This window comes from Pipistrellus hanaki, assembly GCF_964339955.1.
Source record: "Pipistrellus hanaki genome assembly, chromosome: 1".
Lineage (NCBI taxonomy): Eukaryota > Metazoa > Chordata > Mammalia > Chiroptera > Vespertilionidae > Pipistrellus > Pipistrellus hanaki.
In genome coordinates, this window is record NC_140503.1 from 117,684,547 (window position 1) to 117,709,555 (window position 25,009).

Sequence of the window (25,009 nt, forward strand, 5' to 3'; positions counted from 1 at the left end):
TCACTGGAATTTTATATCATGAAATTACATATAATTCCAATGTCCAAATTTACCTAATTTACCTGACAGTCACCTTAATTATCTTTTAAGAAACAGTGTGTAGGGGGAAAAAAATCCTGTTTTTAGAGATTTTGCTTTTTTTTTTAATCCAATTACGTGTTGTTTAAAATTCTGAATTTGTATAGTGTTCGAAAAATACTTGTAATTTAGTTGATCGCATTTGATTACATTTGAAATGTATTCCCTTCCATTGCTTATATTGGATTAACTGATCTTAAGCAAGTAGCTGTAGTTCTTGAGACCTGTTCCATTCTCCCTGCCCAAGTTTTAAATACATAGCTAAAAGTAAATGTCCTATTTTCCTTTTTTTATATTTTTTAAGAGTAAATATTCTGCATGTAGTTCAGGAAGTCTTGAATATTCTACTTTCCATTAAGATTTTTATGTACGTTCAAGTAGACATAAGTTGTGGTCTGCCCTGGCTGGTTTGGCTCAGTGGATAGAGCGTTGGCCTTTGGACTGAAGGGTCCCGGGTTCGATTCCAGTCAAGGCATGTACCTCAGTTTCAGGCTTCTCATTGGCCGAGGCCCTGGTCAGGGCTTGTGCAGGAGGCAACCAATTGATGTGTTTCTCTCACAGGGATGTTTCTTTCTCTCTTTCCCTCTCTCTTCTACTCTCTAAAAATCAATGGAAAAATATCCTCAGGTAAGGATTAACAAACAAACAAGAAATAAGTTGTGGTTATTATGAGAGTGATAAACTTGAGTAGTCTTGAGTTGTGTTTTTACTCATATTTCTGGGTTGGAAAGCAAATTTAACTCTTAAGTATCAATGAAATTGGATAGAGCGTTGGCCTGCGGACTGAGGGATCCCAGGTTCGATTCCGGTCAAGGGCATGTGCTTTGGTTGCCGGCATACCCCACTGGGGGGGGTGCTGTGCGAGAGGCAGCTGATCGATGTTTCTCTCCCATCGATGTTTCTGGCTTTCTGTCCCTCTCTCTTCCTCTCTATAAAAACTCAATAAAATATATATATTTTAAAAATTAATTCATTATGACTCTGAATACAAAGAAATTAATGTTACCAAAGGTAAACCATAAATAATATTAATGGACTAATTAATAGTTTACTTTTAAATTATTACATTATTTTCTTTATTATAGCTAGCAGTCAATCAATTCCTTTGGGGGGGAGGGTTAAGACAAAAATAATACCAGGATAATAATTTAATATTATTTATCCTTTATGTTTGGGGAGTTTTAAAATCAACTTTATATGTCAGTGAGCTTATAATCACAATACTATGATTCTGCTACAGGATTAAAATAGACTTGTTGAGTTACTTAATACAGTGTTTTTGTAAAGAGGAGAGAAGATTGCCTATTTTAATTTAGCAAATGATGATACCGTGTTTCCCCGAAAATAAGACATCCTCCGAAAATAAGACCTAGCGTAACTTTGGGAGAAAAAATTAATATAAGACACTGTCTTATTTTCGGGGAAACGGGGTATCGATTAGTACATCAAGTCTCTTACTGTAATTCCCTAATTCAAAATAACTGTGGGGACTAACCATCTTTTTTGTTGGAAAAATAAGTTCTAGAAAATCTTAAATGTTTTAAGAACTCTGCATTTTAAGAAAAACTACACAAGGGAAATCAATGAAAAAAATTCATTTCACATTTACTAGAAAAGTACATATAATTTCAGCATCATTATGCTATGAAGGCAGAATGAAGGAATAATTAAACTTATGAACCAGTAGTTTAGGAAACTAGCATAATTTTTATGCCTTTTTTTCCTATGATACTGTGCAAAGAAAGTGAATATTTAGAACTCAAAATAATCACAAATACTATAGAATTACAAATAGTTTTCTCAGTCTTAAGTAATGCGTCTTTACTCAGTTATTTCCCCTTAAAAAAATCCTGATCTTTAAAGTGCTGTGTAAAAATATTCTAAATATAGCCCCATAAATTATATGAATATTTTCCTTGGATGGGTAGGATGAGATTTATTTCAAGGTATGCGTATTTTCAAATTAGATATCTGGTTTAATGATTGGTTAAGCAGCTTTGCTGCCTAGTCGTTATTGTGAAAAATTGTTTTGCATACTATTGGCACTTAGTAGATATTTGAACAAATGAACTGAAATATCTAATAAACCCTTAAAATTCAGAGTTCTTCCCTAAATAGATTGGTAGAAACTATTGTTTTGTCTAGTCTAATCAAATAGTCAGTTTGGCCCTAAGATCAAGTTATTGATTTAGGTACATGGTTAACCACTGGTATACCTATATTTATAGATGTAAGAGTTAAGAATAATGCCCTGACTGGTTTGGCTCAGTGGATAGAGCATCGGCCTGCGGATTGAAGGGTCCCAGGTTCCATTCCAGTCAAGGGCCTGTACCTTGGTTTCGGGCACATCCCCAGTAGGGGGTGTGCAGGAGGCAGCTGATTGATGTTTCTCTCTCATCGATGTTTCTAACTCTCTATCCCTTTCCCTTCCTCTCTGTAAAAAACCAATAAAATATTAGAGAAAAAAAAAAGTATGCATAAAGAGTTGGTTTTGCTATACTATAGATTTAATTAGCATTACATCTTAAAATTCACATTATATTGGATATAGTGCATTCACTTATTTCAACTCTTTTTTCCGTAGTTGTGGCAATATATGATTATACAAAGGACAAGGATGATGAGCTGTCATTTATGGAGGGTGCAATCATTTATGTAATAAAGAAGAATGATGATGGCTGGTATGAAGGAGTCTGCAATCGAGTGACTGGTCTGTTCCCTGGGAACTATGTTGAATCAATCATGCACTATACTGATTAAAATTTTTTGCTTTTAAAGTAGGTTCTTATTATTCAGTCATACTGTGGGACTAATTAATGGTTAACAAAACTGTCTTAAAATGTGCCCATATTTTCAGGACATGCTGTTTTATTGATATAATTGAATGTCTACCTTGTAAGCATAAATCTTTGAGGCAGTTTGTGTATTGCTAAACAGCAATTTATACAAGAGGCTGTCCATAACTATTTATGCTTATATACTTACACAATGTTAACTTTATGACCAGCTTAAATGTTCTGGGGTTCTGGGGTATAATATTTAACAAATCATGATTCAGATTGTACCATTGTTTCAGTGCAGCATGGTTACTAATGCTATGTCAGACTAATATTAAAATCAGAAACTTAAATGCTGGGTGCTGGTCATACCTTTTGTTTAGACTCATTATTGAACTATAAGTATTTGTTTAAAGCATGCATACAAATTAATTATTGAAATATACTTCTTAAAAATCCAAGATGCTTCCAATTTGTGTGATATTTTCTTGGAGTACTCGTACTTAGGTCTCTTGAAATGTTTCGAGTCTCTAAGGTTTCCATGTGAAACAAAACAAACAAAAAAGGGTTATCTGTAATGTTGTAATTTGTAACTAAGTTTTTTAATGAGTGAATTTGCATTATAAATTTTTTCCACTCACAGATACATAAGTGAACCAAAGGTTTTTGTCCTTTCCTTCACTGATTTGTTTTTAAAAAATAAATAAATAAAAGATACTGATTTATTGCAGAATTATTGTTCTATTTTCTTAGCATATGAGCTTCAGCCTTATCTCAACCTGTCCCAATATCAAATGTGACTAATTTTTGAAGATTTAAAATCTGAAAGTTATTTACAAGTCAATCTACTTAGTTGCTTTTCTAAAGTAATTTTTTTTTTCAGAACTAAGAAAATGTGTAAAAGTATTCACTTCTGTGGGTAAAATTCTTAAGGATTGCTGTTATTAGTCCTTCAGTTTTCCAGTGGACTGTTGTTCAATGAAAGGAAATTATAAGTATCTTTTAATACTGTTTTGTATAAGTGGACGCAATTGATTTTTGAATAGGCACTATTTAATTCATTAACTGGTACTAGAAATATAAAGATTTTTAAAGTAATTTGAGAAAAACTGGGTCATATATTAATCAGTGAATAGGGATATACCTGACCAACAGATTTGGTGTTTTTTTTTTACGTAACTGAACTGCAACACGTGCACTTTGTGTGTCTCCTCTTAATTTAAGAGAGGTATAGACGGATGTTTTATCTTGTGTACAATTCTGTATTGCCTTGGATATTAAAATAGAGTGCTCAAATGTGGGTTTCTGTGTATTGAGGAATTTCAAATTGCAGTTTATGTACTGAGCGTTACAGACTAATAGCATAGTAAATGGTAAGACTAGTGCAAAACATTTTATTTCTGAGAGTTAAAGGCCATTGCTACCAAATCAATGTGACTGTTGCATATGCATTTTGCCTTGATAATTTTAAACATGATTTCAGTATCACTAGTGATCAGATAGCTACATTTTTCATTTCATTTTTTCCAAGTGGAATGTTCTCTTAATTTTGTATATAACTCATCTAAATTTTATGCGCAGTCTTTTATAATAAACCATTCTCTCATATGAAATTTTGGATGTTGATTGAAATGTAGACTTCACAGTTCTCTGACATTTACTCCTATGGTGAAACAAGATAAACATTTAAATTTTAACATTATTTATTTGTTTAATGGCTTTACATGTGACTATTAACAGTGTAAACAATACCACATATAACCATCAAGATGCCTCAATTAGAATTTATAGGGCTAGAATAACAGTTTCAAATGATTTATTTTAAAACTTTTCTGAAAAACTTTGCTAATAAAATAATTGCCCATCATTAAGGTTGAAATGACTTTTTAAAATGATTTTTGGTTATGTGCACATGAAGCAAAGTATATTCCACAAAATTCTTTAGGCACAGTCTGGTAAAATAGCTGCCAGAAATAACAGAAAGATTTGTCATTTATCTCTTGTGAGTACAGTTTCTGAGAGTTGTATGAGGGCATCTCTTTCTGGGGATGGTCGAAGTTTACTGATCTCTCTCACTGCTTCGTGGCAGTAGCGCTGGGCGAGGTAGGTTGTTTGCTGCACACCATCACTCTACGAAAAACAGGAAGAAACAACAGATGTGTGTTACCTCCTGGATCAGCTCTGAAGTTCATTATAATGAATTAAAAACTATTTTGAGATTAGTTAATAGCCAAACTATGTTTCTGTGTTTGAACTCACTGTTCTAGCTTTCCCTGCCTAATTCTTTTAGGCCCTTTTCTCTGATTAAAGCAAATTTTTACTCTATTAGCATTCAAAGTAATTCATTAATATCAAGTAGCCATCTATTTTCCTTTTCCTTTTTTAAATACTAGTAGCCCTGCATACGAACCTGTGCACCAGTAGCTCTCTGTGGAACCTGGCCGCTCTGTGCTTGCTGCCCAGAGGCCCCGGAGGCTGAGGTGAAAGGCTTGCCTTGTCGCCATGGTAAAGAAAACATTCTGCCAGGCTGCTCACACCGCCCTCTCAGCGGCTCCCCCTCCCCCCTCCACCCCAGAGTGGGGGACTCTGGGGGTGGTGGTGCTGGTGCTGAGAACACTGGGTGCTGCCATCTTGGGGCTATGGGTGGAGTGACAGTTAATTTGCATATCACCCTTGTATTAGATAGGATATTTTTATTGTTGATTGATAGTACTAGTTATCTCCCATTTCCACCCCCTTCCTCTCAGTCTTTTAGCCATCTATTTTTAAGTACTAGAACTTTTTAAAAAAGTTATAAAATATCTGTACAATACATTTTTAAATGAAAAAAAATCTTAAGTGGAAGTTAAAAAAATGTACATAATAAAAATGTACACAAGAGCTGAGTTCTCTTCTAAAGATACCAGCTTTTTTATCGTTATTTTTAAAATTTAATTATCAATATTAGTTGTTATCTATTGCCTATATGCTAAGAAAGATGAGGATTTAATCTACACATCCTATGATCCAAATTTGATTATACAGGGTAGGGTGGGGCAAAAGAAGGTTTACAGTAGTGAGTAGATGAAACTTTATTAGTGTAGGTGAGGAAACCAGTGCTCCCATTTTTTCCATTATTTCAAGAGATGAAGGGAGAGTAGAAACATCAGTGATGAGACAGAATTACTGATCAGCTGCCTCCTGCACACTCCCTCCCCATTTGGGATTGAGCCCACAACTCAGGCATGTACCTTGACCAGGAATCAAACCATGACCTCCTGGTTCATAGGTTGGTGCTAAACCAGTGAACCACAGTGGCCAGGCCCATTCTTTCCACTTTGAACTGTACCTTAACACTACATACAGGTTTGCATTCTATTTTGTAACCATGTGTTGTTTTTTCCCCTAAAAGTTGCACACACTTTACATATCAAAAGCTTACATTTCCGTAATATAAAAATGGGTATAGTATGATCAGGTCAGCAATTTTATTCCCTTCTCCATGGTTCCCAGTTCATGATGCCTCTGTCACTGAGTAGAATATTCCTCACATGTTAAAGGCCTCTGATTTTCTATATTCTACCACTGACACAAAGTGACACATTTTAATTGGCTGTGCCTTACTGCACTATAAGAACACATTTGCAAATGTAACTGCCTCCTTTTCTTCCTCTTTGGCAATGGAGCTCAAATTCCTCATATTTCTAATTCCTTAATCATTCTGTTTGTGTGTGTGTGTGTGTGTGTGTGTGTGTGTATAGCTCTTGCACAATTTCCATTGCAGGATGACTTTTTATTGAACTCTTGGGTTCATCGTTTTAATTAATTTCTTCCTCTTGGGATTTTCACACTTTTGCTAAAATACATCCACAAATAACTTACCCAGAAAATGGATATTAGAAGCAAGCTGTTTAGTCCTTAAGTGTGATAATGACTTGCATTCAGTCATTGGACTATAGAATTGTAGGTTTAAAATGTTTCATTACCATTTATTTGGAAGGCTGTGTTCACAGTCTGCTAGTATTTGTTACAGGATTGTGCTGATGCTCTTAAGAGCTTTCCTCATTTTCTTCCTTTGCTGTTTTACATATTGGATGATTTTCTCAATTCCATGTTCCTACTTTTCTTAGGAGTTAGTTTTCAGCCATTTAAAAATTCTCAGAGCTCATTCTTTTTCATTGTTCAAAAATATTCTGTTCTTGTTTTATGAGTGTAGTTATTTTTTGAATCCCCTTAATTATACTTTTCTTCTTCGTTTATCTTAGTCCTCTTTCATTCAGCAAACTTTAACCAGTTATTTAGTAATCCTACTAAATACTACCGTGTTTTCCCGAAAATAAGGCATCCTCCGAAAATAAGACCTAGCGCATGGAAAAATAAGACATCCCCTGAAAATAAGATCTAGCGCATCTTTGGGGGGAAAAAATTAATATAAGACACTGTCTTATTTTCGGGGAAACGGTAGTTGTCCATTCATATTTAATGAGGGAATAGTGGTTAGGAGCTCTAGGTGGAAAGGGAGCTAGAATTGGATAATTTGTGAATTTTTCTCTTGGTGCTTTGATGCATAGGCTTGTTTTACAATAAGAGCTACAATTAATTTGTCATTAGTCCCACTTCTCCCCAGTCTTTGGTAATACTGTTATTTCTGAAGCCAGATCCTCTCCCAGGCACAGCAACTTTATCAGCTACAGCCCCCTCTCATATTGAATTTGTACTGCCAAACTACCCTCCAAAAGGGTGGTAATCCATAGCAAATTATGATGCTTAACAGTATGGGGAGTTAAAAGAGAAACACTCTTTTGGAGGAATTTTGCTTTTTGGAAATTAAGGTAATTATTTGGAATTCTTCCAAGTATTGTACTAATTATAGCTCTCAGACCACATTTGCTTACTAAAAACTGCTGGATTCATCTCATTAACTAGATCTACTAGTTCCAAGTGATTTTAGATTTGGATGAGATGCTACATGCAGCATACTTCAAACTATGCAATAAATGTTAACTTGTATTATCATCTGACTATAGCATTTACCTCTTACTCACTAGTAAATTGTCCCCCCACGATAATCAGCTCCTTCATGATTGGGGCATTTGTTATCTCTTTCTACTGCCTGGTGCCTAGGACAATTGCCTTTTTATGTGTAAGAACTCCATAGCATCTTTTTTTTTTTTTTTAATTTACCTTAGCATCTTACTGCATTCAAAAAGTTTGGTTGGTAGGGAATACCTTTGATTTTTTTACTTTGGCCTACCTTTATATATTTTCAGATTTTGAAATCTGAAATCATGACAATATAAAAGTAGCTGCTGTACTTGGCTAATGATACAAATGGAAAGATCTTCAAATCACATTAAAGCATCTCATATACTTTGGGGGGGGAAAAAAGAGCTCATTTTTAAAAGATAATCATCAAAACTTAGAATATTCAGAAAGATCTGGCTTCAACAAAAAGCTCAGGATATGTGGCAATATATTAGAAATAAGCTTATAGCTCCTACGGTGAAACAGTTGTGTGCCTACGTTGGTTTAATTTTTTAAGTTAACATATCTTTAATCACACCTTTATGGCAGTTACATAGGATAGAGTAGGAAAAAGCCAATTTTGAGTAGATTGCAATACTACTAGGTTGGAGGCACATCTGGTGACTTGGAGAATCTTCATGCTGCTGATGGAGGTGGGGAGACTGGTCGCAAACTAATGGATCTCAACACATTAGAATCACTTGGGTAGCTTTCAAAAACTGTGAATGTCCAATCCCTACCCAAGGCCAATTAAACTAGCAACACCGGAAAGAATTCTGGAAGAAAATGAATTATACAAGTTTTTCCTATTGAAGAAATTTTGTCAAATCAAGAATGGACTAAACTTGGTCTTGTAGCTGAAATGTAATGTTATTGTTATTTGTTTGGTTAAAAAAACTTTCCCACATGTATCTGCTGATGCCTTTTTTCTTTTTTAATGATCTTACCTGTAGTACATATTGTCGAGCTCTGTCCACATCTCCTGGCAAACTGAACCGTCTCATTATCAAAGCATTCATTTCTGGGAACTAACCATAAAGAAAGAAAAATCTATTTATTGCTCCTGGCAGAATCAAATGTTCTAATACTAGTTTGAAACAGTAGGGGAAAACCAAAAGGTGACTAGTTCATGTTGGGGAGCAGTACATTGTAGGAACTAAAGAAGCAGAGCTAAGAAAGATACCTATTTTCCATGCCCACAGATAGGGCGGGGGCACAGTATTCATTCTGATGTTCTGTTCTGTCCGTGGCCCACTGCTAAGCAGAAAATCTCCTGACTTCTTTTATGGTTCTCGAACTTGTCATTGCACCAGAATCACCCTAAGTTTTTAATTCTGTTGGGGTGGGGGAACATGCATTTCTCTCGGGTTCTGTGTCTGCCAACATTTTCAGAATCACCGGGTTAGGATGAGGGTGGGAATTAGGCATTGTACTTTTAGTATTAAATTGAGTGACATTTGGCCCAGATGTTGTGGTTCAGTGGTTTAGTTTCCAACCATGAACCAAGAGGTCAACAGTTCGATTCCTGGTGGAGGCACATGCCCAGGTTGTGGGCTTGGTCCCCAGTAGGCGGCATGCAGGAAGCAGCCAATCAATGTCACTCTCTCATTGATGTTTCCATCTTTCTATCCTTTTTTCTTCCATGCTCGCTCGCTTGCTTGCTCTCAAAAAAAAAAAAAAAAAAATCAATAAATTGAGTGACATTTAAAAGATACAGGGGTTTCTGAGCAGCGGGTATTGCAAGTGGAGCTCTGCCTAATTAGCAGCTTGTGGAGTGGACTAGATCAGTACAGCGGTACTCACTGCTGACTGCACACTGGAATCACTTTGGGGATTTATAACACTTTCCTGGACCTGCTCCCAAAGACTGACTATATTGGCTTGGGTTTGGCCCTGGCATCAGGATGTTGAAAACTCTCCAGGTGTTTTTATTGTGCAGTCAAGGTTGAGAAACCATTGCTTAGAGGAGAGAGGGGTAGAAATACCAGTCAGGTTACTGTAGTAAATTATAAAGAAGACCAGTGTTAAGCTGTTGGTAATAAGAGGAAAAGAGAAAACAGGCACAAAACGCATTAAAGAAAAGCCTAATAGGACACTTAGCAACAATTTAAGAGAACTGTCACCAATAGGAGAACTAGGAAGCCAGGGCACCACTTTCCAGATCCACCTCTTGTGTAAGTGCTGCCACAGCTGAGTGGGTTCCTCAGTGTCTTGGGTCCTAGCCTCCTCATCTATGTCATGGAGGAGCTGAACTACATGATCCGAAATCCAGTAGCTGTAACAGCTTATGGCTCCACAAAGTAAGAAGTCAAATGGTGTTTGGACTTGGATATGTCAGTGCTTACAGCAGTTGCCATAGTTTTTCCCTGGCAGTGAGCCTGAAGGGTGAAATAAGTTGTTACACTGAAACCACCACCACTGTGTTAGTAATCCTAGAAACAAAAATAGGACAGACAGAGAAAACCTCAAACAGATGACAGATGAGGAAGTGAGAGTGTTCCTTTCAGAGCTAAGTATGTGTCAGAATGAAGTTCTAAACAGGTAATAGGCTGCTAAGTTACTCATAAAGAGCCAGCAGCTGGTTAGTTATTAAATGAAGACCAGTAATTTGCTTTAGTTACTGGTCTTTTAAGAATAAAATAATTTAAGGTTCACAGGAAACAAATCAAGAAAGTTCAAAGCGGTCTATTTTAGCAGTTAAAATTTTAGACACAGACTTTAACAGTTGTTAAAAGGCATTTTAAAAAGCATTTTTATTGATTTCAGAGAGGAAGGGAGATGGAGAGATAGAACATCATATAGATGCATCGATTGGCTGCCCCCTGCTAGGGACTGAACCGGAGACTTCTTGGGGCATGGGTCATGGGTTATGGGTCAACACACAACCACTGAGCCATACCAGCAGGCTAAAAGGCACTTAAAAAAATTATCTTGTTGAAAGTATCACAGATACCCTCCCCCCATTGATCCCTTCTAGCCCACACCTTTACCACACTATTGTTTGTGTCCATTGGTTATGCGTGTAATCATAAATTCACTGGTTAATCTCTTCCCCCCACACCCTCCCCTCTTTCCCTGAGATTCCAGTTTGCTCCATGCTTCTATGCCCCTGGGTCTATTTTGTTCATCAGCTTATTTTTGTTCTTTAGATTCCACATATGAGTGATAGCATGTGATACTTGTCTTTCCCTGACTGGCTTATTTCACTTAGCAAAATATTCTCTGGGTCCCTCCATGCTGCCTCAAAGGCTAAGAGATCCCTCTTGTGTACTGCTGCATAGTATTCCATGGTAGAAAAGCATTTAAACAATACCACCTTCCAAAAATGGCTTTTTAGAAGCTTATATTTTTCAAAGCTGATGCACTACTATCCTGGGCATCTAATAAAAATCACCTTGTTTATGGTTATGAGTTTTTCCTGCAATACCAACAAGTGTGGTAAAATGTGCTGACTACATGGCTTTTTAATTCCTTTTACTATAAAAAGCACTGATAAAGCAAAATTTGAAAAAAATTTGCATTAAATGTCCTTTCTTTGGAACATGTATTGTGTGCAGTTTTACTATGCAAATACCAAACTCTTCCCCAGACACTCCTCTGTCCCCTTCATGTGTATTGGAGAAGAAATGAGAAACATACCGGGAAGGACAGTTGCCTGCCTGCAGATTTACTGAGAAATAAGAAAAACTTTGTTGGCCCGGTGTCTTTTTTTAAAATGTGGAAATCCACTTTCTAACTCTGAAATCTAAGCTATACCATAAACTAAACTACAAAGGATAAATAAACTGGAGTTAAAAAAAACTTAGGCCACTCTTTAAGGCACCAACTAGTCACAATAGCAGAAGCCTGTGCAGCCGGTGCAGGGGCTGGTGATGGTGTTGGCAGCTGGAAGTACAGCTATGGTCTGACATTTAGGACTGGAGACTTAGTAAGTAAGAGAAGCAGAGGAAGAACGGAAAAGGACATTTGAGAACTCACTAATGTAGTCTCACACAAACACACACCACACATACACACATCCCACTTCCATTTTGTTTCTGAAAATTTCAAAATCTGAGACCTATATCCTTTTTAAAGATTTAGGCTCAACCCAGTTTGGCTCAGTGGTTAGAGCGTTGGCTGTAGATGGATTTGATGCTGGTCAAGGGCATGGACCTCAATTGCAGGCTCCTCCCCAGCCTAAGCCCTAGTCAAGGTGTTGCAGGAGGCAGCCAATTGTTGTGTTCCTCTCACATCGGTATTTCTTTCTGTCTTCCCCTCTATTTTCTACTCTCTCTAAATATCAATGGAAAAATATCCTTGCATGAGGATAAGAAACAAAACACATAAAAAATTTAACCTGAGGTTTTTGTTCTTAAAATATGTACAACACTTCCTCATGAAAGGACACTGTCATCACTAGCATCTCTCTAGAAATCTCATAAACCCCTTGTATCAACTGTTATCAAGAAACCCGTTTGGCCCTAACCATTTTGGCTCAGTGGATAGAGTGTCGGCCTGCGGACAGAAAGGTCCCAGGTTAGATTCTGGTCCAGGGCATGTACCTTGGTTGCGAGCACATCCCCAGAAGAGGTGTGCAGGAGGCAGCTGGTCGATGTTTCTCTCCCATTGATGTTTCTGACTCTCTATCCCTCTCCCTTTCTCTCTGTAGAAAATCAATAATTTATATATATATATATATATATATATATATATATATATATATATATATGAAAGAGAGAGAGAGAAACACCTTTAGAGACTATGGAATCTTAGAGGGAAGGCAGGGGAGGCTGGGAGTGGGAAGAGATCAACCAAAGAACTTGCATGCATATATGGACACAGATACAGGGTGTGAAGGCTGGAGTGGGGAGTGGGAATGGGCTAGAAGATGTCAGTAGGGTGAAGAAGGGGATATATGTAATGATTTCAAAAATAAAGATTAAAAAATAGAAATCCCTTCAGAGAGATGTCAAATAGTGAATTCCAGAGAGAAAGTTTCTATCAAATTGCTGGATCCGACAAATGCCAAGTTCCCCGTGCTAAGTTAAAAAGGAAAGGCCACTTCCCAAGGGTGATTGTCTTGGTCCAAGTGAGACCCAGTGTCACAAATGGAAAAGTTCAAACATAGATTTTTCTAATATGCAAACAAAGCTCACCTGCATATGGACAAAGAGCACAAACATCTTAGAGCTAACTTCTCCACTAAATGGCTAGGTTAATCACAAGCCATGAAAGCTGACGCACAGGCCCTTCTGTGAGTGTTGTCAGTGCATTCCAGAGCCATGCCTACTCTGTGGGAGACCTACGGGGACCAGCTCACAGGCACTAGCTTTTACAGCACGGGCAGCACCGCTGTACTGTGCAGTAACATGAACAGTGGTCTCGGAAGACTCGGAGCGTTCAACTGCCTGCTGTGCTCTCTACTAAACGCTTAATTTTGGCCAAGTTTGAGCATCACTTTCTTATTTGTAGGATGGATATAATACCAAAAAAGGATTTGTTAGAGATAATGTCAAAGAATCCTTTGCAAACTATGAAAACAATGTATTTTTGTTAAAGGGAGATACTGCATGTTCTATGTTATTTTTGGAACTTGTTTTACCCCAAAATTCTGGCCAAGAATCCTTTTTTTTGACAGTGTAATCTTTAGTAGAGTGTAAGCTTATTTGAAAATTATTTATAAACGCACAAGAGACCCGTCATTTGGCTGTCCCTCACTAACTCCCCTGCAGGCCTGGTCGCCCCACGCAGCCTGCTTGTTCAGTTGTTTGGTTGTCCCTCTCTTACCCCCTCACCTGCTGTAGGCAGCCATCTTGTGAGGGTTAATTTGCATATCACCTTTATTATATAGGAAGGATTAAGACTGCTTTTTAGTAGACTGTGAGGTGCTTCGGGGAGAGGCCTATCCCTTAGTCCTCTAGATAACCTCAGAGCCTAACTAAAGGGATATGGACCAAGTTGGTTGAATTTCGGTGCAATCAGTCCATCTTATTCTTCATTCACATTTACTCCCAGGCTCTGAGGAGGAGATTGATTTTTTTAAATTGTGTAGATGGTAACCAGTGACTGATCTTTCTAGTCTCAGGCATACCTTTACATGGCTCATGAATACTCTACTTTTGTGGCTAATGATAAAGAATATGTTCCTCACTCATGCTTTATCCCTCACTCAAGGGGATTTTATAAGTTTTTTCAGAACTTGGCAATGTATTAACATTCTTGAGTTTTGGGCTGGCGAGTTAGTCTCAATAGGAGAAAAGACCCTTTTAGAGCACATCTTTCACTTCTCTGCCTCAAAATTCTGAGGGTGGAGCCCAGTAATGCGGACAGAGCCTTCCACAAAGTGGTCTCATCGCACAGCCATCATTCCTCAACTGACTGTTGTCTACTAGTATGTTTTCCAAGGTAACCTGGCCCAGTCCCCCAAGCCAATAACCTCTTCTGAGAAGAATTGTCCTGGCTATGGCTGTACTAGATTGTGGGGAAAAGATTATATATAATTTTTTTTTTTTTTTTTTTGTCAGAAACAGATCAAAAGTAAGGTCACTGGTTTCTATAATATTCAAATAGAATCACTGAGTTCCATGGAAGGCATGATTTATCTTTGTGAATTTTGGGGAAGTAAAGAGGCAAAATTTCTAAAATAACAAAAGTTACTAAAATTTCAGACAAAAGAACTAATTTTTAATTTCATGCATAGTGATGAACATCTTAAAGCTTTGTAAAATAATGAATTAAATACTACTAAGATGAAATCTATTAAGAAGATGTCCAAATACAAGCCAATGTCCCACTTCTTCCACATGACATTTGGCTGTGCAGGCTATGGGACGTCTGGCCTGCACGTCACTGCAGAATCTTTAAAGCCTCCTAAGCTTTTCAACTACATTAAGAATATGAAGGCAGCTTTACTTACTTCCTTAATTGACAGCCCCTCAAACTGGAGGAAGAAGCAACTATATTCTAGCAGTGCATTCCACTGACTTCTTGACATTTTGAGGCAGTGCCCAAGGCTCTCTGAGAGCAGCAAACAGTCCCATTAAACTTCTAAAACTGGAGAATTTCTCAGAATTTCTTAAGCTTGGAGGCCCTTCCTGTGCCTTTGTAAGGGATTCTGAGGCACACCCAAAGTCCAGCCCTATAATCAAGATGTGGAAACCACCTTGTCAGTGCTCCAGATACATGGAAATAATCATAATACTATCTTAAATGCATACAGCACTTAATTTACAAAGTATCTCCACGGAACTGATCTGTTAATCCTCACAACAATCCTAGCATGAAGGCTGTAGCCATCTCAGTTTTACAAAAGGAAACATAAAGCTTAGAGGTGCAATGATTGTACCCAACATCTCAGTCATAGAGCCCGGATCAAATCTAGATAGAGGTCTCTGACCTAGATGCTTTCCTAAATATTATCTAAACTTCCCATTCGCTGTGCATGGAGGATACTGGTTCTGTAGGGCTGCACAGCAGTGTGTCCAAGGGACTTGTCCAAAACCTACCTGCTGACAAGCAAATAAGACAGGGCCAGTGGCTAACCCGAGCTTCAGATCAGCTGACGTTGGCTTGCCCATCTGCTCAGAACATGAGGTGAAGTCCAATACATCATCTATCAGCTAGTGAAAGGACAAAAAGAATGTCATAGACACCACCATCCCAACTTCACCGTACTGGCAGGATAGTCTTACATAGCAGACCAACCTGAAAGGCTATTCCCAAATTTTTTCCATATTGATAGGCAATCTCATGCACCACTGGGTCAGGGCATCCTAGGACAGAGACCTGGAACAGAAAAAGAATTCTGGGTTAAGTGGCTGGCAGGCAAGAGCAAGGCAGCCAAACACTGCATGGCGGGAGTCAGACACCCGTTCCCTTGAGAGGCAGTGAGGCTAGATGGTGTACAACCAGGAAATATTGCTATCAGGAGACCAAACATGTGCAAGCACAGCTAACCCTTGAACAATGTGGAGTTATGGGCGCTGATCCCCAGGGAGTAAAAATCCACATATAACTTGTTTTTGTTCAATTAATATTCACCAGAGGATATTTTTTCTATTAATTTTTAGAGAGTGGAAGAGAGGGAGGAGAAAGAGAGAAACATCGATTGATTGCCTCCTGCACGCAACCCAACTGGGCAAGGCATTGAACCTGTAACCCAGGTACGTGCCCTTGACCGGGAATCGAACCTGTGACCTTTTGGTTCATGGCTTGACTCTCCACTGAACAACCCCGGCCAGGGTCATATATAACTTTTAACTCCCCCCAAAACTTACCTACTAATAGTCTACTGTTGACTGAAACCTTAGAAATAACAGTTGATTAATACATATTTTGCATGTTATGAATATTACGTATATTATATACTCTATACTGTACTATAATCAAGTTAGAGAAAGGTGTGAAGAAAATCATAAAGAAAATACATTTACAGTATTTACTGGATAAAAACCTGCATGTGAGTGAACTCACACAGTCTAAACCTGTGTTGTTTAAGAGTCAACTATACCTGTGATTTAAAAAAAATATATATTTTATTGATTTTTCACAGAGAGGAAGGGAGAAGGATAGAGAGAAACATTGATGAGAGAGAAACATCGATCAGCTGACTCCTGCACACCCCATACTGGGGATGTGCCTGCAACCAAGGTACATGCCCTTGACCGGAATTGAACCTGGGACCTTTCAGTCTGCAGACAAACACTCTATCCACTGAGCCAAACCGGTTTTGGCTATACCTGTGATCTTAATGGAAGGATTTTAGTCTCAGTTAATTTCCTTAAATTCTAAGAAAACTATCCTTTCTCTCCCTTTTTTCACAGGATAAACCCTCTTTCTCACTGCTTAGGAAAAACCATGCTACACTAGACTAATTTTGAAATGCGAAATAAACTTCAATATGTGAAATTCTGGCTTCTAGCACTTAACAGTTGTTCCAATTGTTTGTTTTCTTTGTTATCTTTCTAGTCCTTATTTTTAGGGATATGGTATCTAATATAATCATACACACAAAGATGCCATACATATTTCCCCATTTGTAGACCATTTTTAGTGATTCCACTTATTTCTGAAATGTTTGTAATTGCCTAAAGCCTCATGCTTCAGACATAAATATTGTTCTTTCATTATCAAAGGATCTTCCTTGGTCCTGCGGTCTCCTCCATATTTGTTTGTTTTTCTTTATGGTGGGGAGAAGTAAGACTTTTAGCTAAGTCTTTCTTAAAACTCTCAAAAAAGTAGCTGGCACCAGCCACCTGGATGCAGTTCCTACTGCTCTGCTGAGCATGCTGAGCAGGCCCAGGCCCAGTTTTAGGGAACAAAGACAGCAAAAACCAAAACGGGAGAAGGGCAAAGAAAGGGTCTACATTTATCCCCCACAAGAAAGCCCGATAGAGCTCCCAGAAACGAAGTGCTGAAAGAATCGTATCCCATTGTGTGAGCATACCATGGTTTCCTCAGCCATCAGGCATTTAGGTGTCCAATAGTTCAGTTACAAATACTAGGGATATGTTCATCGGACACAGGAGCAAGGTTAAAAGGCCTTCCCCACTGGTTATATTTGGGGCAAGTGGGCATTAAAGTAAATAATAAAGGATTATAATCCAAAGAATAAAATAAGAAACCACGAGTTCATAGACAAAAATCTTCCTTAAAATAGCCCTGGCTGATTCGGCTTAGTAATTAGAACATTGGTCCATAGGTTTGATTCCAGGTCAAAAACAAATACCTGGGTAGCAGGCTTGATCTCTAGCCCCTCAGTCAGGGTGCATGTGGAGGCAACCAATCAATGTGTCTCACACTGATGTTTCTCTCTCATTCTCTCATTCTCTCTCTCTCTCTCTCTCTCTCTCTCTCTCTCTCTCTCTCGCTCTCTCTCTCTCTCTCTCTCAGTACATGTGGAGGCAACCAATCAATGTGTTTCACATCGATATCTCTCTCAAAATTTGGAATATTTCTACCCATATATTTCTACATATAGAAACTTTTATTCAGAGAGTCCATTCTAATTCTAATTTTGTTTTTATTATTCTAATAGTGCTGGAATTTAGGAATAAATCCCATGAAAGTGGGTAGTTCTCTGCTTTGTCCCTCCCCTCCACTCTCTCTTAAAAAAAAAAGAAAAGAAAAAAGAAAAATCCATGCAAAAATATTCTCTCAGGTGACAATTAAAAAAAACTTTCTTAGAATAAAATACCAACTCAGTGTAGAAATGTGATGTAGAGAGATAATAGGATCTCTCTACATTTATTTGGCAACCAGCACAGTAATAACTGTCTCAGGAAAGGATTATAAATAGATGCGAAAACCAGAGACTGGGAGTTTGAATTTGAAAGTGAAGAAATCTGGCAGGCACCACCCTAGTCCGGTGACCAAGTGAACCACACTAGTCGTAAAATAAGAGCTGTTCCAGAACAAAAGAGACTACAGATACACGACAATTAAATGCAACATGCGAGTGTGGATTGGATCTTGGGCCAGAAAAAAATTGTTTCCATTTGTTATAACAGTATTAGGACAACTGGCAAAATCTGAATAAGGTTAGATAATAAAAACATAAGCAAAAACAGTATTCTATAAATATGACCCACATAAAGTTCTGTGGTGGCACTCTGTATCATTGAAAACTTAATAATAGAAAGATAGCTTATTGATTCCAGCCACATGCACCCACATAAATTCAGAAAAGAGGAAAACTGAACGTAGGAATACCATATCCAGTTCTTGGTTCAAATCCCAGCTCAGCCACTGTCAGTTGGACTGAATAATACTGGATGGCAACCAGACCTCTCAGTCTCATTCCCATCAGATTTTCTGGAGGACAAGTCATACCTTCACTGGAAAGCTACAGGATGTACTTGGCATGACTGTATACAAATAAATAGCCAATTAAGAGTACTTCTACATTCATATCCAACCAGTGCCACAAAACAATCCTAGATAGTCCTCTTAGATTTTATTACTATTTCTACTAAAATACTGTGAGTGGTTAAAAACAGAGTGAAGTAATGGTGTCCTTAGTAGAATCCTAAGAGAAACATGCAAATTGACTATACCTCCACTATGCCCCAAAGCCATGCCCACAAGCCAATCAGGAGTGAGTATACAAATTAACTCAACAAATATGGCAGTGATCATGGAGCTGGAGCCAGTCAGGCTTTGGTTGCCCCCGTGATGAAGGAAGCCAAGCTTCCTGCCTGCCTTGGCCTCTGCTCAAGGCTACAAAGTTTCAATTATAGAAGATAAATAAATCCCAACAAAAATGGTGGTGGCCATGTAGCTGCAGCAAGCAGGAGGCTTGGGTTGCCTTCAGAGATGGAGGAAGCCAAGCTTCCCACCTGCCCTGGCTGGTCCTGGCCTCCACCCAAGGCTACAAAGTTTCAATTATAGAAGATAAATAAATCCCAGATACCAGGGCATTCACTTAGGTTGCTAGGGGACGTGGCCAGCCTGCAAACCACCTCAGGCCCCTGGCCCAGGCCGCCCACACCCCAAGGGAACCCCCACCCTGATCCAGGACACCCTTCAGGGCAAACCAGATGGCCCCCACCCATGCACCAAGCCTCTATGCTATTTAATAAGAGTAGTATGCAGATTGACCATCACTCCAATATACAAGATGGCTGCCACTATGTGATCAATGATGGCCACCACAAGATGGCCAGCAGGGGAGAGCAGTTTGGAGCGACCAGGCCAACAAGGGAGGGCAGTTGTGGATGATCAGGCCAGCAGGGGAAGGCAGTTAGGGGTGACCAGACCGGCAGAGGAGGGAAGTTGGGGGTGACTGGGCCTGCAGGGAAGGGCAGTTGGGAGGGACCCAGGCCTGCAGGAGAGAGCAGTTGGGAGGGACCCAAGCCTGCAGGGGAGGGCAGTTAGGAGGAATCAGGCCTGGAGGATAGGGAAGTTGGGGTCGACCAGGCCTTCGGGGAGGGCAGTTAGGAGTGACCAGGTCTGAAGGGGAGGGCAGTTAGGGGCAATCAGGCTGGCAGGGGAACAGTTATGCATCAATCAGGCTGGTAAGGAGTGTTTAGGGAATGATCAGGCTGGCAGGCAGAAGCGGTTAGGGGCAATCAGGAAGGCAGGCAGGCGAGCAGTTGGGAGCCAGCAGTCCTGGATTGTGAGAGGGATATCCAACTGCCCGTTAGGCCTGATCCTACTGGGATGGGGCCTATATTGGCAATCTCCCAGATTGGAGAGGGTGCAGGCTGGGCTGAGGGACACCACCCCTCCTTGCATGAATTTTATGCACCGGGCTTCTAGTGAATTATAAACTGCTAAATTTCCTTCAAGTTCTATAACATCATGGAATTCTATTAGTTCTCTAATAATCTTGATGTTTAAATTCTCTTTATCTCCTTTTGACATCTGTAATTTGCTTTGCAAGCATTCTTCTGGAGTCCACATATACTTGCATTTTAAATACCAGGGCTATATAAAAATAGCAATTTTGAAAACATAACACCTTTGGAATATATCTACCCATATACACTTAAATATAGAAACTTTTATCCAGAGAGCCCACAATGATTTTGCTTTGTTATTCTAATAAGCTGGAATTTAGAAATACATCCCATGGAAGTGGGTAGTTCTGGGATGATGCCAGCATGCCTCCTAGTGGACAGAATAACACATTTCATATTTAATAGGATGAGCCATGTTAACATTCGCATCCACTGTTCACTTGCTAATCTGTGAAGAAAAGGGGCTCTTTATAAACATTACATGTGCTATAATGTCTTGGCTTCCTAAGAGAGGTCTGTGACCACAATTAAGCCTTTCTTGGAGGAGTTGGGCCTATTTCTTTGGCCCCTTCATAGGATTTAATCACTGAGGGTATTGGTTCCTGTGCTGGCTCCAAGTGATGCTACTGCCACGTGCCAATGGGATTTCTATTCTGTGTGGACAAATGATTCTCAGTGTTTCTAGTTCTAACAGTCCCTCTACCTGCTAGTGCTTCTAACTGCAGGCTCAAGTTGGTGAAACCACCAGCAAGCTTCACTGAACACACCAGGGGCCTCGTAAGGATGGATCTTGATCTTCACAGAAACTTTGGTGATCAAGGGTATGATCAATTAATGGAACAGCTTTATGGACCCTTTTAAGTAGGTCATTCTTTTTAGTTGGCATTCGTGTCTACCATATTTTCTTTTTTAAAATATATTTTATTGATTTTGTACAGAGAGGAAGGGAGAGAGATAGAGAGTTAGAAACATCGATGAGAGAGAGTCATCGATCAGCTGCCTCTTGCACACCACCTACTGGGGACTTGCCCGCAACCAAGGCACATGCCCTTGACCGGAATCGAACCCAGGACCCTTCAGTCCCCAAGCCGACGCTCTATCCATTGAGCCAAACCGGTCTCGGCATGTCTACCGTATTTTCATCAATCTCTCTCCTTTTTAATCCTTACAAAGAATATTTTTAGAGTGGAGAGGAGGAAATGGGGGGGGGGGGGGGGGAAGAAAGAGTGAGAGAGGGAGGAGAGAAACATCAATGTAAGAGACACATCCAATGATGGCCTCCCACACGCACCCCAACCAGGGCATGAGATCAATCCTGTAATGAGGTACATGCCTTAGACCAGGAATCGAATTAAAGACCCTTTGGTCCATGGGCCAATGCTCTAATCCCTGAGCAAACAGGCCAGGACACATCTGTCTCTCTTTTTTAAAAAACTTTCAATTTCTTAGAAATAAAAATAGCCCCTTTAATAAAGACAAAAGTGGCTGAAATCATGGCCAACATGTTCTACATAATTTACATTCCTTTGGGTTTCAATTAGATCTTTTTTTAGGAAGAAAATGCTGTCCTTGTTCTTTTCTGGCTCACAATTATCCATTTCTTGACACTTTTCAAAACAGAGACACAACTGGCACGGGACTTTTTTTACCCGCGGCCTGAGGAAAAGCTCTTCAGCTGTAATTATGTTAAGAGTGTATCATGACAGCAATTGACATTTGCCCCTGACTGGTTTTCTTTCTTGTTGCTTTAATTACAAGGGAGTATTACTTGCCCAGGTTTCATCTGTTACATGTTAGGCTGAGACATATAACAGGGATAATTCTATGGAGCGAACTTACATTTTTTATGGGCTAGCACTGGACACCACACATTTTTAGTCTATAGATTAAGGACAATGCTAACTGAGTTTTTAAAAAGAAAAGTATGGACAGCGGAGGGAAGGCCAGGGAGAAGGCTAAGTAAAGAAAAAGTTATGGCTCACAATTTATATTCTGAAGAAAAATGGCTTGTTTATATTTCACGTAAAAATAATAGGAGGATCTACTACTCATAAAAAAACACAAAACACTAGTACAATATAGTATTATAGTTAGACATTTTTTCCTGGGTAACACAGCACTTCATAACTTTTTAAAGGCACACTTTTTATGGGACAGCAATCATGAAAAGAATTACTCAGAAGCTGTCCAAAAGATAACATAGTTTGGAAATTAGATTTAGTGACTAAAGCTTATTTGGATTAAACACTTGCCAGGGGTGGAGGGGGAAGAGAATAAAAAGTGAATATCTGCATAGCAAAAGAAGACAGAAATATGAAAACAGCAGAAGTTCTCCACTGTTTGGGGTTCTTTTCTCAATGACCTCTGGGGTTTGTGGTACTATTTTAAGGTTCTCCAGTGAATTTTTTTCTAGGAGAATTAACTCTCAAGAAAGAGGTTTTTTTTTTTTTGTTTTTTTTTTAACTTGAAAGAAGACAGAACGTACATACTGCTTTACAACTGTTGGCTATCAGACTTGCAGTCTTCTTGAAGGTCTTTTCAAGGTAGTGTGCAAATCTTTCATTCTCATTCTCTTTTGATCCTAGCTGAAGAAATTCACCTAAAAAGAAAGGGATTATTTGAGACATGGTTTTACTGCCCACCTACATACTAAGATGGAATAAAAAAAGGAAAGTTGGAATTAACCTACCACGCACCAGATCTTCAATAACTTGGGTTAAAATAGATATAACAGTTGTGTTTCCAATTCGTGCCAGAGCTATAGATGCCGCAGAAAGAATCAAATCTCCAGCAAGAACAGCCTAGAAAAGAAAAACCTTTCAGAGAAAAGTGTCAGGGCAAGGGTGTTAGTCAACAATGAAGCAGACTTCTCAGAAGCTACGGAGTGAGAGGAAGGGGCCATCTTAGATGTGAGTTTTCCCCTTCCTCTTGCTCAACGGCATTTTGTGAAAACAGTTCCAGATTTGGGACATTGTTTGGACTGGATTGGCTCTCAGAGCTTGTCCGTCGAGCTCCCCGCTTCTGACCTAAAGAAATGATGCCGGGAGATGGAAGGCATCTTACCCTCCAGCTCCACCCCCCAGCCCAGCCCCTCCAAGAGCAGCTGCTTTCTGCTGGTGATGCTGGACCACTTCCTCAGACCGCCTCGCTGCGCCTTTGCACTTACTGCTTCTTCTGCCAAGTCCTTCCCCTTCTTCCTCCAGCACTCATTTGTGAGTAGATGTCATACAGTATTTGCAACTAACTATAAATTAGACATAACTGAATTACATGCTATAATCAAATACACTAACTTTCATACCAAAAGGTATGCCCAAGTGTTATGTTATAGAGTAACTAGTTATAAATGCTAGAGTTCATAGAAATTTTAATTTATAGACTTTTCAACAAACCACATTTTAAGGTTTTATTGTCTACTGCTTCTCTAGTATCTAAAATTAATGATGTTCACTATGTTTACAAATGAACTGTCATTTTATGAGACATATCTTGAGAAGCCATCTTATAATCATGAGACATATGTGCACACACAGGTCCATCCATCTATACTACATCATTAGCAGATCTCTAAGCTTTTACCTCTTTCCTCTCCGGGCCCTAGGGTTCCTGGAGGCAAAAGTTCTAGCGTATGGAACTAAAGCTGCTAGCCTGGGCTTCCTGGGGTAAGGGGCTAAAGGCAGGCATGTCTGGGACACAGGCATGAAATGGGGGCTCATAGAGGTGGCACTGTGTGACTTTTTACATTCTATTTTATCACTGTCAGAGTAGTTTGGATTGAGGGACAGGAAAGGGGAGATTGGCAGGTGGCTTTGTGCGGGGCAGACCAGACTCACAGCTCAAGGAAGCAGATGGCAGTGGGAACTGTCCTTCACCCACACTCAGAAAGAGGCCCCAACAACGGAGGCTGTTATAGAGGGGACTGGTCAAGGAGAAGACCTTCATTTGTTCTCTTAATCTTCTTCCCTGACCAAGAGCCAAATTAGGCTTTAAGAACACTGACTGACAGCTGACCAGCAGGACATATCATAGTTACCCACAACCTTTTCAAAATAAAACTGTACCCTCTCTTTACCAATGTTCTGATGAATGGAATTCTGTTAATGAGACGCAAAATCTTTAATCTACAATTTGAAATAAAAACCTCACAGCCCTAGCCAGTTTGGCTCAGTGGATAGAGTCTACTGAAGGGTCCCAGGTTCAATTCCCCAATCAGGGCACATGGCTGGGTTGTGGGCTTGATCCCCAGTAGGGGGTGTGCAGGAGGCAGCCGGTCAATGATTCTCTCTCATCATTGATGTTTCTATCTCTTTCTCCCTCTCCCTTCCTCTCTGAAATCAATTAAAAAATATATTTTTTAAAAAAATCTTACAAATGGAATTGCAGGACTCGATTATACAACAAAGTGAAGGACATTAAAGCAAAACTAGCATGTGAAGATAACAATGAACACACATTTCTTCTCTTAATAAGGGCAAAGAGCACAGCAGGCGCCAAGCACCATGCATGCGTGAGCGAGGGGAAGTTGAGAAGAAACCTTTCCCATCAGTGTTAGGTCTGTCACAGGCGGGCAGCACGGAGGAGTGTGGGGGGAGAAGGCTCCCAAAGGCCTGCACATTGTACTTTTATTTGTTCAACTGCATCCCCATCCTTTGAACCCATGCCTGAAGCATCTCCAACAACACTCTCCGTTTTGCATAGCTCCTTCAAAAAATGCTAATAAAATAATACAGAAATACGTTTTAAATATATGAACCAACCCTAATTATAGAGTCTCTATTTCAAAAGGTATAATTATCATTGTAAAAAAGTACCTTTGGCTGAGACCAGTTTGGCTCAATGGATAGAGTGTCGGGGACTGAACGGAACCGGGTTCGATTCCGGTCAAGGCATGTACCTTGGTTGTGGGCATATCCCCAGTAGGAGGTGTGC

The 25,009-nt window shown here is 39.3% G+C and overlaps 2 protein-coding genes across 11 annotated transcripts in view; one reads left to right on the forward strand and one right to left on the reverse strand.

Annotated features, from left to right (window-relative positions):
- Window positions 1–4,155, forward strand: part of ABI1 (abl interactor 1) — a 97,236-nt gene extending 93,081 nt beyond the window's left edge. For all 8 annotated transcript variants that reach the window (XM_084870317.1, XM_084870319.1, XM_084870316.1 and 5 more), the window contains one exon: window positions 2,663–4,155. In XM_084870317.1, coding sequence (XP_084726443.1) covers window positions 2,663–2,838 — 176 coding nt within the window. In that variant the 3' untranslated portion in view covers window positions 2,839–4,155. The remainder of the gene's footprint in view (window positions 1–2,662) is intronic.
- The window catches only part of PDSS1 (decaprenyl diphosphate synthase subunit 1), a 43,514-nt gene continuing 22,516 nt past the window's right edge, over window positions 4,012–25,009 (reverse strand). Inside the window, exons 6-11 of one of the 3 annotated variants that reach the window (XM_084871079.1) lie at window positions 22,770–22,881; window positions 22,570–22,679; window positions 15,546–15,626; window positions 15,347–15,460; window positions 8,807–8,887; window positions 4,012–4,985 (exon numbers count right to left, since the gene is read on the reverse strand). In XM_084871079.1, the coding sequence (XP_084727205.1) occupies window positions 4,845–4,985; window positions 8,807–8,887; window positions 15,347–15,460; window positions 15,546–15,626; window positions 22,570–22,679; window positions 22,770–22,881 (639 nt within the window). In that variant the 3' untranslated portion in view covers window positions 4,012–4,844. Of the gene's footprint in view, window positions 4,986–8,806; window positions 8,888–14,349; window positions 14,980–15,346; window positions 15,461–15,545; window positions 15,627–22,569; window positions 22,680–22,769; window positions 22,882–25,009 lie in introns of those variants that run through there. The other 2 variants (XM_084871080.1, XM_084871081.1) reach the window with 2 other exon arrangements.